General features: G+C 48.9%; 1 protein-coding gene across 1 annotated transcript in view; it reads left to right on the forward strand.

Moving 5' to 3' along the window:
• ADGRF3 (adhesion G protein-coupled receptor F3) overlaps positions 1-13,540 on the forward strand; it is a 27,195-nt gene extending 13,655 nt beyond the window's left edge. Inside the window, exons 9-13 of the mRNA XM_042446599.1 lie at positions 1,791-1,976; positions 8,276-9,058; positions 11,056-11,682; positions 12,848-12,889; positions 13,517-13,540. Of these exons, the coding sequence (XP_042302533.1) occupies positions 1,791-1,976; positions 8,276-9,058; positions 11,056-11,682; positions 12,848-12,889; positions 13,517-13,540 (1,662 nt within the window). The remainder of the gene's footprint in view (positions 1-1,790; positions 1,977-8,275; positions 9,059-11,055; positions 11,683-12,847; positions 12,890-13,516) is intronic.
• The last annotated feature ends 6,487 nt before the right edge of the window (positions 13,541-20,027 follow it).

The following is a 20,027-nucleotide window of genomic DNA, read 5'->3' on the forward strand; positions in this document are numbered from 1 at the left end:
CCCCCCCCCCCTTCCTAAAATCCTAGCTATGTCCCTGCTTTCATGGCCGGCATCCATAGGTTTTGTGGGTTTTTCGGGGGGCTGTGTGAATGCCATGTCCTAGAAGAGTTTCTTCCTGACGTTTCGACAGCCATACAGCCCCCCCCCCCAAAAAAACACAAAAAACTAATGACATTAAAGAGTTTTTTAAAATTAAATCACAAATTTCATATTTTATAAAAAAATTAAATTTTATTTAAACACATCACATTTTATCAGATTTTTCACTTCCAGCGCATGAAACAACATCAATACATTTTTTCCTGTGCATATGCTTTGTGTTAAAGGTAACATTTTAAATTGTGGCACTTGTTTTATGTCACCGCTGTTCCCATGAGATTCAGTGATGTGTGGAATTACAATGTGGGAATTACGGAATCCAATCACTAACCTGGGTTCTGTATGGTCAGTATGGGGCGACTCCATGAGTGACCGCACCGGGTGACGCCAGCCCTAAGGACAGAGAACGGGTTTCAGGTGTCATGGAGGCATTTTGGGAAGAGTGGAAGATCAGCAGATAAGCCAAAGCTGATAAAGGGGACCCCAGGGAGGACCCAGAATCAGCTGCCAAGTCTAAGAGATAAGGATGGGGACCTTCTAGCAACCAATCCATGGCTCCATTCACACTACGAAAATACTGTAGTCCGGAGAGAAAGGAGTGTTGAGGTAGTCTGTAGCAAAGGGGACGTGAAACAAAACGAAATGTAAGATAGAGGGATGTAAAAGTAAGTGACATAAAGATAGATTATAACGGAATAAACTGTTAAACGGTGAGAAAGGTGTTAGTGTGATAGTGGCTGAAGAAGGTATGAGTAGGTTATATGGAAGGTGAGAGCAGGGAAGAGGAGAAGGAAGAAAGGGAGAGAAGGAAGGATGTCAGTGAGCGTGAGATGGAGGGAAGAAGGTAAAAGGATGTAGAAAGTATAACAGAAGAAGGGATAGAAATGATGAAGGCTTAGAGAGAAAGAAGGGTGGATTGTATCATCAAGAGAGATTAAAGAGAAAAGATCAAAAGGAGGACTCCCTCAGATTTGATAGAGATATTTGTTTTGCAGAAATAATGATCAGCTTCTAAAGAAAATAGTTGAATGGTAAAAGATAAGGAAGGATGCATAGATGATGATTACACTTTGAAATGACTATCATCACCTTATAGAATCTGGAACTTGAAGTTATGATGAATGTATGATATGTATTCTTTATTTTAATCAATAATTATATATATATATATATATAAGAAAATAATCCCGGATGAATCCAGGTTGAATCCCTGGTGTTCACACATGTCCCAAATGCACTTTTTTTTTTGGGGGGGGGGAGGCTGGGCAAACCCCCACTTCAACCGGGATATTCGATACCAGGTTTTCCCTGAGTTTTCCTGAAGGATTTGCACTGATCTGAATCATCGGATATCTCCAGTGTGAATAAGCTTCCAAATCTATTCGGATCGCTCTGTATTGTTAAAGGGAGGGAGGCAGCTCCATTTTAACCCAAAACAATGGGGTGTGTGAACAACACAAGTAATGAGAACACCAACCCCGATATGCATCAGCGCGGCAATCTGCATCTCCTCAAGAGAAAGAAATGAGTGGGAATGCCTCCATAAGGATTTAGAGGAGCTGAGGACCGGACTTCAACTTCTGGTTAGGAAAGTTGGGAGCTGCCTTTCTAATGGGTGGCAATGAGTTCCATAGCTTCCTCCCCATTTATGGTGTGCTCTAATGTTCCCTTGGGTCTCTGTCCATGCGCAGCTGCTCCAAGCGGGGCTGGGCGATCCCCAGACGGCAATCCCCATGATGCTGGCCACGCTGGACGGGACACTTGCGACGGCTGAAGAAACCTCCCCGTGGGACCTCCTGACAGCGATCGCCATCATGGAAGTCCTCTCCCAGGTGGCCCTGGAGTCCCAGCTGCGCCTGGAGAGCAGCGCCGTGGCTGTGAGTGACCGGTCAAGGGGTCTGGCCACTGGGGATGGGGAGAGACCTCTGAGCTGGAGAGCACACCCTTAGGTGCACCCTGAGCAGGGTGGCCAGGCATGCCCTCCTTTTCCAGGACATGATGTCCCACATTACAACCTTTTGTCCAGGAAGAATTCCCAAATGTCCTCCATTTTGAGCATAGCTAGGAGGCCCATTGAGTAGGGCCAGGCATGCTTTTCTCCTATGATAAATGCATCTTCTGGCCCTGATGCAAATACGGGGATAAGATGGATACTTCCAAAGTTCTTTTTTCATTGAGGCATCAGCAGGCAAGACTCGCGCCCAGAGCTTGAGGCGCATTTGTTTCCCAGAGGAGAAAAGGACAGCAAACATGTCAGGCACAATGCAAACCTTGGAAGGGTTCCCCCCCTTAATTTTAGCACAACGGAAAAATGAAATATAGATTCAGTCCAGTATTTGTGGCTGATAAAGTACAATTTTAAGCCTTTCTCTATAAGTATATTTCAGGCCAACGAGGCATTTTAACCTTTAATGAAGATAAGTTTATCAGGAAAATATGCTTGAGTACATAATAAAATACAGTATGTAACGCAGGAAATGAACTTATATTTACATCAGTGTTGTTAGCTTTCGTTTTGGAATGCCCTGCATTTTGTGGTGCCTTGTCCTCCTTTGTGGTTATTATGGCATCTGGTCACTTTGTCTCTGAGGGAACGATGCAAGGATCTGGCCAGCATTCAGTGCCACACAGTTGTCGGTTTGTGAGTGAAGAATGAGTTTATCATGTTTCTGAAGAACACAAGGCCCCAAGACTCTGCCCTGCTCCAGACCTTGAGCAATCCCTATAAGGAAGACCAAAGCAGCGTAACATGCGTGGTAGTAACCCATTATGATGCAATTGCAATGTGCAATGTGCCAAGGCAACACATGGAGATTAGAATCATAGAATCACAGAGTTGGAAGATACTTCCAATGGTCTGATCCAGTCCAACCCCCTTCTTCTGCCATGCAGGAACTCCAAATCTAAGCACTCCCATTGTCTCTGCTTAAAAACCTCCCAAGAAAGAGGCTCCACTGCTCTCCATTGAGGGAGCATATTCCACTGTCAAACAGCCCTTATTGTCAGGAAGCTCCTAATCTCTCTGGCTTTTCTCTGCCAACGAAGATCCAGGAAGGACTCATGATCCCTCGCTTTCTACAAGCAGCGCGTTGGTGACTAAAAAGGCCAATTCGGGACAAACAGGTCCAGTTGCAGAAAGCACAGTGGAAAGTCTCCTTGGGTGATGTTTCTGGCTTGCGGTTCTTTCTGCCTTGTCGTTTCTCTTCGAGGCTCGTTCGGCATGAGCTTTCGAAGAAGGCTGCAGCGTCATGGATAGTGCGTCTCCATGTCTCCCGATGCGAGGCCAGGGAGGACCATTGTTGGTGATCTATCTGGCCAAGCCTGAGATGTTGTTTCAGGGAGTCCTTGTATCTCTTCTTTTGGGCGCCCCTCTTACGCTCTTGACCCGTGGCGAGTTCACCGTAGAATACTATTTTGGGGAGGCGATGGTCCTTCATCCTAGAAACGTGTCCTGCCCAGTGCAGCTGCGTCCTCAATAGCATGGCCTCAATGTGGTGATCCCTGCTTGCTCAAGGACAGCAACATTTGTCACATAGTCAGTCCAGTGTATGTTTAGAATTGTGTGTAAACAGCGCTGATGAAAGCGTTCCAGGAGTCATAGGTGTTGGCGATAGGTGACCCATGTTTCAGACCCACAGAGGAGAATAGACAGTACAATGGCTCTATACATACTGATTTTGGTGCTTCGCCTCAAGTGTTTGTTACTCCAGACTCTTTTGTGAAGAGTCTGTTTGTGTAGTAGTAGTAGTAGTAGTAATAATAATAATAATAATAATAATAATAGACTTATTCCGCCTTTTCAGAAGGATCAAGGCGGGTTACAATAGAATACATAAATAATGTATTAATGTTGAGGTGGAATCTCTTTCCCTGCAGTTTGCATCCATTGTTCCTGGTCCTGTTCTCTGGAGCATCAGAAACCAAGCTTGTTCCCTCCTCAACATGACATCCCTTCTAATATTTAAACAGGGCTCTCATCATATCACCTCTTAACCTTCTCTTCTCCAGGCTAAACAGCCCCAGCTCCCTCAGGCATTCCTCATAAGTGTATTCATGCACTACTATGTCTAATCAATGTGCTCTTGTCCCACATAACTCCACTTAGACAACTGTTGTGCATTGGACAAACAAATTGGTCTGCATGCATCGCACAACTTTTGTTGTGCATGCACAACACAGCTGCATATGTGTGTTTGTATGTGTGGGTGTTGCTGCGTTGGAACAATGCAGCAGGAGACTGTATACTCTCTGGCGAATTAAAGTCCAAATGCCTACCCACCCATGCCAAAAGCATTGCCAAAAGCATAGGGAAGAAAGCATTTCTCTTTCTCTTCTTGTTGAATATGTCATAAACAAAATATTCCATCTGCCAGGGGTCAAGACACTGACCCATCTGAAGCTCATTCAGCCGTCAGAATCGCACGGCTGTAAAGCCCCATTTCTGAATGCAAACTCTATAATAAGTTTCCAAAGTAAAGCAACAGTATTCCTTACCTGTCTCTCTCTGCGGCCGGAGGCAGGGAACAACAACAACTTCTGTTAAAAACACAGGTTACGCATCAGTTTAGAAGGACAAATAAGACGTACACGTATTAACACAATCCACGTTGACGATTCCTCATTTAAAATCCACGACTGAAACATAATCTGGATCACCTCCCCAGAGGAGGCTGCTCCTTCATGCTGCTCTGAATTCGGCAGGTCATTCCACAGTTTAGGGGGCTGAGGAACAGGTCCTCTGTCTGACGGACACCAACCTAGTCCTGTCCGTCTGGAGTAAATGTCCGCCAAAGGACCTGAGTTTACAGGATGGAGTACTGTATACAGATGAATAAGGATGGTCTTGCATCCCTTTTCCTATGCAAAGGGATTTTGGAGCATCTTTGAGGCTGAATGAAAGGGCGAAGCTGGCAGCCTGAGCTTTCATAGACTGGAGCCTCCTTCCTCAGATACTTGGGTTGGAAAGAGAGGAGTTGGTGGGACCCTCTGCTCCAGCAAATGCATCTGAGGAAGCAGGCTCCAGTCTGCAAAAGCTCATGCTACCAAACAAGAACTCTGCATAAAAGGAAAGGAAAACACATGTTTCTCTAGATCTGTTAAATATGCACATATTATATATGTACTCTTGTATACAACTTTTGTTTCTAAACAAACCCCATAAGTATTTTCCCTTTCCATCTCTCTACTCAACACTTAACTTCCTGAGCTAGGAGAACTCCATGTCACTACTATATTATTTTAACCCAACTGTTCTTATTTTGTTATCAATAACAAATAGTATCTAATTCTACTATAACCTCGGGTACGCCTTTATTATCCTAATCTATCTACCTATCTACCTATATACTATCAATTTCAGTAACCCTGTACATCTGATTTGCCCATATCTCCCACATGTTTCATTGTCTGTTCCCATATTTTTGCATGTTCTCCCAGTGTATCACCTCTTAGAAGACATGTCAGTTTATCAATTACTTTTAATAACCAGTTTTCTATATCTGGGTATATCTCTTTCCAGTTCTGTGCTATCAATAATCTGCTGCTGCTGACAAATAGTAAATCAACCTTACATTCTTTTCCCTCAATTTGATCATCTATCATCCCTAATAGATATGTTTCTGGCTTCATTGAAATTTTATCTGCAACATTCCCCCCCCCCCCCAATTATTCAGTGAATACGACTCCAGAATGTCTTAATTTTAACCCATGTGCTCCATTGGTGGCAATACTTCCTTCTTGTACTTCCAGCATTTATTATCGACATGTTTGTACATCTTAGATAATCTTTGGGGGGTAAGATATAATAATAATATATAATAAAATGTTTATTTCTACACTTCTTTTCTTGGAAGATCAAAGCAGTTTACAAGTTCAAGACAGATGTACATTACGCCATATTGCAATATAAAATACAATCAGAAATACATTTCATTGGAACATCATATAAAAACAGTTTAAGATCTAACAATCCCAGATTAAACATCTTGAAGTACACTTCAAATTAGAGGATAGGAGGATATCTTTCTCTATAAAGGGTCAGGAGGGTATGCTAGCCAGAAGGGATGAGTTTGTAGAGCGCATTGCAGAAATCCAAGCGAGAGGTTACCAGTGCATGTGCTACTGTTTCTAGGTCCTTTCGGTCCAGACAGGGACGCAGTTGGCGCATCAGCCGGAGCTGGTACCAAGCACTCCTGGCCATCGCATCCACTTGGGATGATAACTGTAAGGATGAGTCCAGGAGTACTCCCAAACTGCAAACTCTGTCCTTTAGGGGAAGTGTGACCCCATCCAGGACCAGATGACAAATTCCTCTGTCTGGACTTGGGGTACCTATCATGAGTACCTCTGTTTTCTCTGGATTCAGCTGGAGTTTGTTTTCCCTCATCCAGCCCATTACTGCCTCCAGACAGGCATCCAGAGGAGAGGTGCCATCCTTAGTCACTGAATCAGTCGGGGACATGGAGAGATAGATCTGGGTGTCATCAGCGTACTGATAATACCATGCTCCATGTCTCCGGATGATCTCTCTGTGGGCGGGGCAGGCGTGGCCGGCTGCATCCTGGGTCTCTAGCTTAGGAACTGACTCCTCGTGAGTAACAAACTTGCACAGGCGAGGGTGCTTGCAACAGAAACTTTAATAATGCCCAGTCAACACAACTTGCAACTTAGTCCCAACCTCTTCTCACAAACATAAACTTTCAACCACCTCCGGTCTGGCCCCTGGGGAGTCTCCACTCACAGCCCCTCTTGCCCCTTCAGCTGGATCCTTGTGGCTTGCTGCCGACCTTCGGTGTTCCCTTCAGTACTTCTCCAGCAGCTCCCTCTTGGCCTTCTCTATTTCCTTGGGGTTTGGGCCTTGTTCCCAGCACTCGCCCTTCGGGTCCCAACACTCGCCCTGCCTCCAGTCTCCTTCCCCAGGGTAAACAAGGTCTCCTTCCAGTCTGAGGTCTTTTAGTTGGACCTCCTCGTGTGGCCCCAGTTGTCGCACCCCATGTCTCCCTTGAAGGGAAACAGGTATAGCCTCTCGTCGAGGGCTGTGGGTTACCAGGGCTGTCCCTTCCCCAACTGCCACTCCGCGACCCCCTTTTCCGCATCTCCCTCCTCTCACACGCCTCTCCTCCTTACTACTTATAACCCCCTGGGGCCACACCTCTTCTTCTGGCTCCTCCTCCTCCTTCTCCTGTGCCACCTGACCCTCTTCACCCCTCCCAACTCCCTCAGCTGCCCCTGCTTTACTACACTCTCCCAGCGGCTTCATGTCAATGTTAAACAGCATGGGGGACAGGATGGCGCCCTGAGGGACGCCAGATCTCAGCTCTCTTTTATGAGAGCAACAGTTCCCCAGCCTCACCATCTGGAATCTGCCCAAGAAGGAGGACCGGAGCCACTGGAGCGCAGTGCCCCCGATACCTAACTCTCTCAGGTGTTCCAGAAGGATATCATGGTTGATGGTATTGAAGGCCGCTGAGATGTCCAAGAGCACCAACAGGGTCACACTTCCCCTGTCGATACTCAGACGGAGGTCATTAACTAAGGCGACTATGGCAGTCTCAACTCCGAACCCCACCCTGAAGCCAGTTTGAAATGGGTCCAGAAAATCAGTTTCATCCAAGACAGCTTGGAGTTGAAAGGCGACTGCCCTCTCAACCACCTTGCCCACAAAAGGTAGTAAGGAGACCAGTCTGTAATTACTCATCTGCAGGGGGTCAAGGGAGGGTTTCTTCAGAACTGATTTCACTATGGCCTGTTTTAAGGCAGATGGAAATATGCCCTCCCAAAGGGATGAGTTAATTATACGGAGTAGTGAAGTTGTTATTACATCCCCTCCCTGAACGGTCAACCAAGATGGGCAAGGGTCGAGAGGGCAGGTCGTCCTTCTTACACAGCCAAGGAGCTTGTCCATGTCCTCGGTATTCACAAATTCAAAACGATCCAGTATAACCTTGTTACCAGAGGCACTGGACACCTCTCGTCTTGGTTCTGATGAAAAACTGGTGTCGAGATGCCACCTATAATGCATCTTATATACATTCTCTTTAAATGTTTTGTGACAAAGAAATGTTCATTGTTCTCATTGATTTTCCAGACTAACATGGCGATGTCTTTCAGTTCTCCCTTTTCCTGCTGCACAAACCTTCTAGTTGCAAGACTGAACCCCTTTTTTCCTCCTTTCCAGAACTTTCTGAGCGCTGCCAATGGGATGCTCAGCTTAGACACTGAGTCGGACTGGTCAAGAGTGGAGACCTTGAACCCGCGGGCGGCTTCGGGGTTCCTGCAGGCCATAGAGAATCTCACCAGCCTCTTGGTGCTGTCTCTCGGGGGGTTCAAATTGTCCCTCCCCAACCTTGAGCTCCAGAGCTCCCAGCTGGGTCCCGACTCCGTGGACGATGATTATCTCAAGACCTTTGACACGGAGCCCGAGGTCTCCCTCCACATCACTGAGGAGGAGCTGCAGGCACTAGTGCGCCGGGAGGGGAGCATCACCATCACCAGCCTGGTGCTGAAGAAGATGGGAGGGATCCTGCCCTGGAGCCACAGCGGTGCCACCTTCAGCCTGGGCAGCCTGGTGATGTCCAATGCCATCATGTCCCGCAAAGGGAGCATCACGGAGGTAGTGGTAGACATGATGTTTGGCCGCCAGAACGCAACCAACAAAACTGAGGGTTACGTGGAAGGTGGGGAGGAGCAGGTGGCCCAGTGCGTCTTTTGGAACCACAGTCTTCTGGAGGGAATGGGAGGTTGGTCCACAGAAGGGTGCTGGGCCTCAGGCACCAAAATGGGCACCAACTGCACTTGCCACCACCTCACGTCCTTCTCCGTCCTCATGTCTGCCGGCCCCGTACCCACCAGCCTGGCCTTGACCGTCCTGAGCAACTTGGGCATCTCTGCTTCCATCTTGGCCCTGGTGGCCACTCTCCTCATCTACTACCTCGTCTGGTCCTTGGTAGTGAAGAACAAGGTGAGCAAGGACCGCTTCCACTTACCCCTCTTGGTGCTGCCCTCGCTTTCACCATCAGTTGGCATCTGGATGGTGCATTTTCGCTAGCCTTTTGCACTTTGCCCACAGTTATACAGTGGCGGCAAGGGAAGGTGTAGCAACACTGGGATCCTGTGGGTGATCTAGGGAGATGTAACCTCCAGTTTGTGCCTCCATATGTGCTTTGTAGGCCATTGCACAAGGTGTGACCCTTTTTTGCATTCCCACTGACCTTTCCATGCCAGTTAGTGGTCAGGGAAGCACAGCCCAGGAGTGTCTGGCTGCATTCCACAGCCAGAAAAAAGGGAAAAGGAAAGCATGCAAAGGCTGGGATGCTGTTGGTGACATACGCACATGCTTTGCATGGTTGCAATTTTCCAGGTGTTGCACAGCAAGCATGGCAAAGGGGGGGGGGGGGGGGAGAAAATCTGATGGGAGTTTTTGTGGCGTTTTTGGGCTATGTGGCCATGTTCTAGAATAGTTTTTTTCTGATGTTTCACCTGCATCTGTGGCTGGCCTATTCAGAGAATGCTGGCATGGAAGTGAGTCTCTGAAGATGCCAGCCACAGATGCTGGCGAAATGTCAGGAATAAACTCTTCTAGAACATGTTCCCATAGCTTGAAAATCCCACAAAAAACTGTGGATGTCAGCCGTGAAAGCCTTTGACTTCACATTGAAAATCTGATGACTCCAAGCAGCCTCTCCTTCTCCAGTGCTTTCAGAGCTGCTGCAATGGTCATGATTTCTTTCCTCCTCCTTCTGGCACCTATGCCAGGGTAGTTACCCTGGCATAACACTCAAACAGGTCCTTGGCTATAAAATCCAGAAAAGAGCAGGCAGAAGGGCACCCTTGCAAAGGAGCTGCCAAGTGAAACTGCTCTGGGTGACTCGAGTGAGTGAGTCAAGCCACGTGCTACTGGCAAAGGTCCTCCCTCCACACGACCCTCTGGTCAGAGTCCCCAAATGGCAACCGGCCAGCCCTCCTTGGGACTAACCTAGGCCACAGGGCGATGCCAGGTGAGAGGTCGGAGAAACTGGGCCATCTCACTGAGGATTGCCTACACTGACTGGCAGTGCATTTGGGAGATGAAGCTCGCTTGCATTCTGTTGTCCAGAAAAGTAACACACCTGAGCTCTGGCTGGTGGGATGATTCTCCAGGGTTTTAGCAGGCATTTCGCCCCAACTGGAGATACCAAATTTGGGAACCACCGCCTGCCTACAACACAGTCCTATTGGTTGGTTGGTTGGTTGGTTGTATAGTATTCTTCAAAGGGTACGTTTCCAGAAAATTGTCTGAGCATCTTTTTCTGGAAAGGTGCACAATCATTGTGTCACAGGCCACCACTCTGACAGTTGTGAGCTGTGTATCAGTTTGAAAAGGCAGTGTAACTGCCTACAAGGTTCACCATGAAACAGCTTAGGGAGTTGGGTATACTTTGCCTGGAGAAGAGAAGACTGAGAGGTGACATGATAGTTGTCTTCAAATGTCTGAAAAGATGCTGTAATCACTAAAGGTCAAGCTGGGTTTCTTAAAAACAAGTCACACCAGACCAATCTCACAAGTTTGGTAGATAAAGGGATTGCCATGGATGTAGCATACTGTATCTTGATTTCAGTGAGGCCTTTGAGAAGGTACCCCTGATATTCTTGCAAACAAGCTTGTAAAATGTGGGCTAAGCAATGCCTCTGTTAGGTAGATCTGTACTTGGTTGACTGCCCAAATCCAAAGATGCCCAGAACTGGACACAATATTCCAGGTGAGGTCTGACCAAAGCAGAATAGAATGGTGCATGGCAGGAGGTTGGACTGGATGGCCCTTGGGTCCCTCCCAAGTTTGGTTTTTATCATCATATGAGCAATAGCTTCAATATCCTCTCAGCTGAGTGACATTCACAGCTAAAATGGGTGGTCTATGAACAAAGTCCCAATCCAGTTCCCTATAATCCCAGGATTATCTCCCCATCTTCCCCTTGCCAGGTCTCCTACTTCCGCTACATCACTTTGGTCAACATTGCCCTCTCCCTCTTGCTGGCAAGCTTTTGGTTCCTGGCCACCTTCCAACTGACCGCCAGCCATGAGAACAAGCTCTGCGTGGCGGCTGCCTTCTTCACCCACTTCTTCTACCTGGCCACCTTCTTCTGGATGCTGGTCCAAGCCCTGATGCTCTTCCACCAGCTGATCTTCGTCTTCCACCAGCTGACCATGAGCTCCGTCACACCAGCCATGGTGGCGGTGGGATACCTGTGCCCCCTGGGGATCGCTGCAGCCACCGTGGGTGCCACCTTCCCCAAGCGGAGCTACATCCAGGAGACACTCTGCTGGCTCAGCTCGCAGAGTAAGGCCATCTACGCCTTCTCCATCCCTGTCCTGGTCATTGTGCTGGTCAACCTCCTGATCCTCTTTGTGGTGCTAATGAAGCTGATGCGGCCCTCGGTTTCGGAGGGGTCTCCCGGGGAGGAGAGGCAGGCGCTCCTGGGCATCTTCAAAGCTCTGCTGGTCCTGACACCAGTCTTCGGCCTCACCTGGGGGCTGGGGGTCATCACCATGACAAGCCAGGCCTCCCAGTTTGCCCACTATGCCTTCACCATTCTCAACTCCTTCCAGGTATGTAGGAGGCCAAGTCATCCATAGAATCATAGATTTGGAAGACTCTTGTGTACCTCTAAATGCACACAAGGAGTAGAGATAGAAGTAGGTGATGGTCAGGCTAAAGCCACAACTGCACAAACCAGCATGTTTCCACTACCATCCTTTGCGTTGTGGCTCTTGGTCTCTTTTCATGTAAATCTTTGGGTGAGTCAGCATGGCGTTGGGGTTTGTGTGTTGGACTACAACTCTGGGGACCAGGGTTCAATTCCTCACTTGGCCATGAAACCCACTGGGTGACCCAAGTCACACTCTCTCAGCCTCAGGGGAAAGCTAGCCTCTTCTGAACAAATCTTGCCAAAAAAAACCCCATGAAAGTGTGTCTTAGGGTCATCATAAGTCAGAAAGGCACACAACAACAACTTTGCAACACATGCTAGCAAATCCCTGTTAATTGGGGGAGTGATGCCAGAGAGAAAAGTGTAGAGGGCTCCTGTCCCTTGTCATAGTTGTGTAGAAGACTGGGCCAGGACTAACAAAATGAACTTCAACAGGGAGAAATGCAAGGTACTACAAGGGCAGAAAAAATGAAATGCACAAGATATAGCATGGGGGACACCTGGCTTGACAACAGTCCATGTGAAAGGGGTCTGGAATTGTAGTGGACCATAAACACACACCCCCAGGACTTAGCCAAACACTACTCCAATGCCCACCTCTCTCCCCCATCCATTGAATGGCTGGCGGGGGGCTTCAGAAGCTGCATGGTAGGACTTGAGGGACAGGGTTGATCCTTGTGGAGGGAACAAGGGAATACCAACCTCCAGCTGGACCACAGATAGGCTGACCAAGGCCTGTGCATGCCACCGACAGGATTGCCAGGCAAGGCTGGACAAAGACAAACCAAGATGAGCAATGGAGACAGACTTCCAAGGGACTTTATGCGCTGAATGGAGGCAGAGACAGCTGAGAGGGCGCTCATGGTCTTGGCGCACTCATAGCCACCCGTCCCCAAGAGTCAGCTGGAGCCACCAGCCTCATGGGCTCTGTCCTCTTTGGACTGCTTGCAGAGTAATGCTCAAGAACAGGCTGTGTGTGTGGGAAAGAGATGCTCTTTTCTGGATTGTGTTGTTTCAAGGCTGCTGGATATTCTGAACCAAAGCCTTTTTCTTCTGCTTTGCAGGGAGTCTTCATTCTGATCTTTGGCTGCCTGATGGACCGGAAGGTAAGGGCTCCACTTGATGGGTCACAGTTCCTTTCCTTTCCTTCCTCTTCCAGGATTTTCTGGGTCTTGGGTTGCCACATTCCAAAGACAGAGTTGCTGTGAAAAGGCCAAGTGCATCATTCCCCCAGGCAGCAACATCAGTGTCCTTGCCAGTCCAAGCTTTCCAGAAGGGCTAGACTGGATGCATTCATGGACCACTGTGCTTTTTGCCTCTCTTAAGAGTTAATCCATCTCAGGTTGCCTGCTGACACACTCTGGACCTTATCCCACTTGGGGGGGTTGCAGCTCAGATCCGCAGTCACTCCTTTTCTAGCATTGCAAAGCGTGATGTTTTTTCACACCAGATCCATAGTCACTCCTGTCTAGCAATGCGAATTAAGGTAAAAATGTGATGTTTTACCACACCTGGTTGCCTTTCTGTTGCCCTTCCAAATTGAGGGGGAAGCGGAGTCAGTTCTATTCCAAGCAAGTCACGTGATGCGGATTCAAGCAAAGTGGAGTGACTGCACATTGTATTACCACACCGGAGGGTTCCACGATTCGAATCAGCACCCCTGGGCATGCTCAGTGGGGCTCTGGATGCTGCCCTCCTTCCCTGCCCCCTCCTTAATTGTCATCTTTCATCAGGGTGAAGAAGTAGTCAGGGGATGATGGGCTAGGTCGCAGGGGGTCGCTGGGGCCAGGGTTGGGATGCAGGAGAAGGCAGGGGATGATGGGGATGATGGATGGGTTGCAGGGTGGCAGAGGAGGCGAGATGGCATGAAGGAGGAGGAAGGGGATGATGGAGCAGGACGCAGGGGACCAAGGGGGCTGACATCGGAGTGGTTTTCCACACCAGACCAATTCGCAGTGAATCGAAGGGAACCTGGAAGCGAATTTTGGGAAGGCACTTTTTTTCCAGTTTTATCAAAATGAGGGGTCACTTTGGAATCACTGCGGAAGCATCTCGCAAGGAGCTCCCATAGAAAGGAATGGCGTCTGAAAACACATTCATGTTATGACGTGAATGCGCATCGTTGGAAGCGCACTCACGTCGGAACTGAGCTGCAAAAGCTCTAAAAATCTCCGTGTGATAAACCTCTCTGCCTCCCTCTCTCCCTCTCTCTCACACACTCCCTGCCTTCCTTTTATCAGGCATGTGGCTTCCTTGTGTGTATGTGCTTTCATGCTGTCTGTTGACTTATGGCAGACAACCCCATTAATTTTGCAGGGTTTTCTCAGTGAAGGAATCCTCAGAAGTAATGTGAAGTCGAAGGCTTTCATGGCCGGCTTCCATAGTTTTTCATGGGTTTTTCGGGCTCTGTGGCCATGTTCTCTGAAGGTGCCAAAGCCGCAGATGCTGCGGACGAAACGTCAGGAAGAAACTCTTCTAGAACATGGCATTCACAGAGCCCCCCAAAAACCCACCAAAAATCCTCAGAAGTAGTTTTCCCAGTTCCTTCCTCTGAAATACAGCCTACAGCACCTGGAATTCCTTGGTGGTCTCCCATCCAAGTACTCACCAAGGCTGACCCTGCTTAGCTTCCAAGATCAGATGGGATCTAGTGCCTTTAGGGTATTTAGGCGCTACCTTGCTCCCTGCTACAGCCTTTTTTAAAAAAGGCGTTCTTTCCAGAGCTGCATCCACACTGGAGAGATAACCCAGTTTGGTACCGCTTTAACTGTCCTGGCTCAAGGCTATGGAATTCTGGGAGTTGGAGTTTGTTGTGGGCCCAGAGCGGAGCAAAGCTTAAGGAAGGAAAGCCCCACAACAAACTCCAATTCCCAGAATTCCATAGCCTTGAGCCAGAATAAAGTGGTGACACACCGGATTATCTCTGCAGTGTGGATGCAGCCAGAGAAGGAAGGAGCCCCGATGGTAGGCCTTGGCCCAGCGCACATTTCTGCATGGGACGCCAGGGCTCAGCGCATGGTTTCCTTGCAGGTGAGGGGAGCTCTGTCTAAACGCCTCTGCAAGTCACCCAGAGCCAAGACAAGCACCACTCAGGTAAGCCTGGCTCTTCTCCGCTTCTGCCTCTTTGCCCACCTTGGGATGCAGCATCCAAGAGCAGACCTCATCTGCCCCAAGCCCCCCATCCTCTTTGCGGCAGCAAGACTGGAACATCTCCTCTGGAAGCCATGGGTCCCTCTCGCTGCACAGCTCAATGGTCTCCTTGTAGGATGGATCTCGCCTCTGCAAAGGCCCTAAGAAGGGCCTGATCCCTAGGCACTCCTACAAAAGGGGCCATGCTGGCTAAAGAATTTGGGGAATGCAGTCCAAAAGAAAAGGGTTTCCAAGAACTGGGTTATGTCCCCTTTTTCCTCCCTTGGGGAGACCTTCTTGGCTCTTGGACTCCGCTTCACAACAGCATCCTTTGTGAAGTCAAAGGTTTTCATGGCTGGCATCCATAGTTTTTTGTGGGTTTTCGGGCTCAGTGGCCATGTTCTAGAAGAGTTTCTTCCTGATGTTTTGTCAGCATCTGTGGCTGGCTGGCGAAACATCAGGAAGAAACTCTTCTAGAACATGGCCACTGAGCCCGAAAACCCACAGAAAACAATAGCATCCTTCCTTGTTTTGCATCCTTTCCGGACCCTCAGGAAAACTCTGCCCCAAGATGGCAGAGGCAGATTTGGCGCTTCTTGTTGCATTGGTACATATTCTATTCCCGCCCGCACTGTTAAGTGTGATAACAAATGTCGGAGCAGGATATAGTTCATTGCTGACAAAGGATACATACAACGCCCAAGAATTCTCAACCCAGCTATGCTGACTGGGGGATTCTGGGAATTATAGTCCAAAAAGCCCCCCTGCCCCAAGTCTTGCATTTCCTCTTACAGGTTGATTTTCCCTTTTCTGAAATGCTGGGAGCCAGAAGTGTTTGGGTTTTTCTTTTCTTTTGGCTTTGGAATATTTGCATATATGTAATCCTGAAGATGAGGTGCAAGTCTAAACATGAAATTCATTTATGTTTCATACACACCTTACACACTTAGTCTGAGGATACTTTTATACACAGTGCTTTTAATAATTTTGCGCATGAAACAAGGTTAGTGAACACTGAATCACCAGAAAGCAAAGGCTCAGCCATCCCTGAACACAGTTCTGGGTTTTGGAGTATGTCGGATTTCAAGAATTCCAGATAAAGGACACTCAAACCTGTATAATCCCATGCAGCCTCCTTGCCGTAACTGTCTTGACCAGCTAGCTTGGTCCTGGCTTTCCCTGCTCCTTTCCGGAAGGGTTCCTCTACCAAATCTTTAAGGGAATCTGGACTTCAGCTCCCAGAATCCCAGACTATTGGCCAACATGGCTGAGGCTTCTGGGAGCTGAAGTCCAAAATCTCTTAAAGGGCAGAGTTTGGGGACCACTAGCCCTTTCCTGCAGGAAGGCCACTGTCTCTTCATCTTTGACAGCTGGGACTCAGAAGAGAGAGTTCCTGTTTGCCTGTTCCTTGGGGTGGAAAGGCAGGGATTGCAGAGGGAGGCGTGGAAAGACCATCCCAGCCTCTCACTGCTGTCCCTGTACAGTATCTCAAATTTTGCTTCCAGAGCAAGCTTGAAACCTCCAAGGCTGCTGGCCACTAAGAGGACAGAAGGCTGCACAGGTGAATGAGGACAGAAGTAAGAGGGTTGGAGTGATGCTTCTCTGGGTGTGGAAATGGGGGGGGGGGCCTCACAAAACCTGACATGGGACCTTTTCACACGCTGGAAATTGGGAGGTTAAATGAACCTTAATCCAGGGTCATCCATGGGTTTGATGTTACTATTTTGTGAGAGACTATCAAATGACATTGCAGGGAATGCAAAGGCAGTCTGAACACAATCAGAGGAAGAGTGGCAATACTGATTTCACAGAATTCTAGACTTGAGAGGGATCTCAGGGGCTCTAGTCTCACAGCAATCCATCTATAAAGCATCTGAAGAAGGAGAGTCAAACCACCCTTCCACCTTCTGAGAGCCCATTACACCGTCACAACAGCTCTTTCCTTCAGGAGGTGCTTCCTAAGGTTGAGCTGAAATCTCCCATTAAAGGACTGTGTTTGCCGCTTGGGATGCTCCTTGACTCGTCGCTCCAGATGTCAAATCAGGTAAATGCGACCGGTGGTCAGCAGGAGTGCTTGCTATCAGCTTCTGCTGATACGCCAGATGCGTCCTTTCCTGAAACCGGGGACCTGGAAACAGTAGTACATGCGCTGGTAACCGCACGACTTGACTTCTGTAATGCGCTCTACATGGGGCTACCCTTGTGCCTAGTCCGGAAACTTCAATTAGTCCAAAATATGACAGCCAGACTACTGTATATACTCATGTATAAGTCTAGAAATGTAGGTCAAAAATTGACCGCCCAAAAACCTGAGTCGATGTATCCAGGGGTCAATGGCAGTGCTGTATTTGAACTCTTATTTAAAAGAAGGAACCATCCCCTGGTAAAACGCAAGAGTATAATCTGTCCTGGAAGCACTTACCCTCTGTATTCTCTCATCCATCCATTACTGAAGAGTAAACACAAAGAGTTATGTCTGCTAGAATTTTCTAAGTTCTTTGACATTATTTTGCTTGGCTTCATCCTTTAGATTGCTATATGCCCCTACATTTTATCATTGATTTATCCACGGGTCAAAGCAAAAGCCATCGACTTAGACATGAGGTCGACTAATAAACGCGTATATATGGTCATTACTGGATCAGCTAGAGATGCTCATATAACCCCTATCTTGAAATCTCTCCACTGGCTGCCTATTAGTTTCTGGGCACAGTACAAGGTATTGGTGTTGACCTTTAAAGCCCTTCATGGCTTGGGTCCAACCTGTTTGCAAGATCGCCTTCTTCTGTGCAATCCAGCCCATGGCTTTAGGTCCTCTGGGAGGAATTTGCTGCAGCCGATAAAGACTTGGCTGACTGCAACCGACCCGGAGAACCTTTTCATCATCCGCTCCCAAAGTATGGAATGGCCTGTCGGAAGAGACCCGGAATATTACCAACCTGGACAGCTTTAAAAAGGCTGTCAAGACGAATCTCTTCCGACAGTCCTTCCCTGAGTAACTCACCTGATCACCCATTGACATGGACTACCATACGAAGAACCCCAAGATGCCCATCTCTTTGTCATTTGATTGTTTGCTTTAATTACATTAGATGTTATTTTACAGGTTGTCAGTTGGGGGGAGGGGTAACGGGTTTTATATTGATGCATTTTATGGTATTTTATTTTATTGTTGTCTTGATTGTGTCAGAACTCCAAACCAATAAACTAATCAATATTCCCATCCACTGTAGTACTGTTCATATGTTGTTGTAATGGCTTAAAATGTAGTCTGCCAGCTTGCTTTTCTATGGGGTTGGGATGCTTTGGCGGGATAATTGCATAGGTCTGGAATGCACTGTTAATTAGTAAGAGGGACATCTGCAGAGCTTCTCCAAGGTCACCCTGCTTTCTCTAGCCTGGAAGCAAACCGGAGGGAGAGGTGTGGGGAGTAGAAGGCGGGAGAGAGTAAAAGGTGGGGCCAGCCAGGAGTGCTTTAACTTGAGGCTTGAGATTGCTTTTCAGAGTTCACTAAAAGTCTGTCTGCATCACTTTCATTCCTCATATCAATAAACTTCACTGCTTTAAGCAAGTTGTGTTGGAGATTATTGGTGAAGGTTGTTGGATCTTACAGTTAGTGAACTCTATGCGTAATCTCTTTGTCATCATGACCGAGGTGAAGGTGCAAGTTGACCCATCCGACCTGGAGATCGAGGGTGGTGAAGGAAACCGAGGCCCTCGGGACTGGAGGAAAAGGTTGGCGTCGAGGGACCAGGGAGCCCAGGCCCAAGACCGGGACCGGCGCTGAGAGGAACAACCAGAGGACTGGTTGTATTTGCCAGCAGGGACCCGGAAGACACCGGCGCGGGTGGCAGATTAACGGCTGGGACAAAGGCTTGGGGGAAGCTATGTGGAAAGCCCCGGAGCTGAGGACTTAGCGGAGGAGGGTGGCAGGAGTCAAGGACGACCTCCGCCAACTGAAGGAGATGTGGCCACCCTGATGCCCAAAGAAGGGAGGAAGAAACCGAGCAGGAGGCCCGGAAGGCAACCCGTAGCCACCGCCGCCAGGGCAGCCCGTCGGCTGGACTGGAGGAGGACTCCGCTCCGACTCGGGAGGAGGAGGACGAAGATGTCCAGGGCTCAGGCCGCCCTCTCGTCGGCGAGGAGGGGGAGGAACCGCACGCAGTCACGTGGGGAAGCAGAGCACTGCGGGAGCTGCTGGCTGGTAAGCTGGAGCTAAGTTCAACGGAGACCCGGAGCAAGCTTCCCTTCTTCCTCGGCAGGTGGCGGGACACATGCGGGCGAGAGGGACTACTTCCCGGATGAGCCGGAGAAGGTGAGATGTGTGGCCGGCCGACTGGAGGGCCAAGCGGCTCAGTGGTTGGTGCAGCTGTATGATGTGGGGCTCCTGAGCTGCGGTCCCTGGATGCCTTCATCGGCCTTTCGTGCAAGGTTCGAGGACCCATCCGCGTGGATCGGGCGAAAGCCAAGTTCGCCACCTTGCAGCAGGGAGCAGATCGGTGGCCGAGTACGTGATGGAGTTCCGGAGGGTGGCATTCCAATATTACGTGATATCCGGACGCGCGATGACGACGCCAGTTCCAGGAGGGCTCCGCGCAGAACTTGCTGGAGTGGATCCGATGAAGGAGTCGCCCACGGTACCTCCAAGACTGGATTCGTTTGTGGCTTGGGGAGGCAGAGCGGTACCCAGGGCGCGGATCAAGCTGGCCAAGCAGCGGGCGGCTCTCCAGCAAGGGAAGGCGGCAGCGGCTCCAGGACGATAGAGGGCAAACCCAAGACTACGGCGAGGTGGAGAAACAACCGCCGGGATGAGAAACTTGGCCTCTGTTGTGCATGTTGGAAAAGAAGGGCCCCCTGATGTGCTGTCCGGAGAGGGTCCACAGTCAAAAAGGCGACCAAGGCGGGCAAGCAACCGGCTCCGGGAGGGTCAGGAAGAGGGGCAGCCGGCCTAGGCGGCCCGCCGGCAGGTTGCCGATGACAGTTGCCCAGCGTACCGGCTCCGACAATGACATCCCGGACTTTGGTAGTGGAGGGGTTTCCATATATTACCTTGAAGTTTAAATTGGGGAACATAAAATAAAAGGGACTTACCGAGCCCATGTTGGCGGCTCTAGA

Source organism: Sceloporus undulatus, chromosome 1, assembly GCF_019175285.1.
Source record: "Sceloporus undulatus isolate JIND9_A2432 ecotype Alabama chromosome 1, SceUnd_v1.1, whole genome shotgun sequence".
Taxonomy (NCBI): domain Eukaryota; kingdom Metazoa; phylum Chordata; class Lepidosauria; order Squamata; family Phrynosomatidae; genus Sceloporus; species Sceloporus undulatus.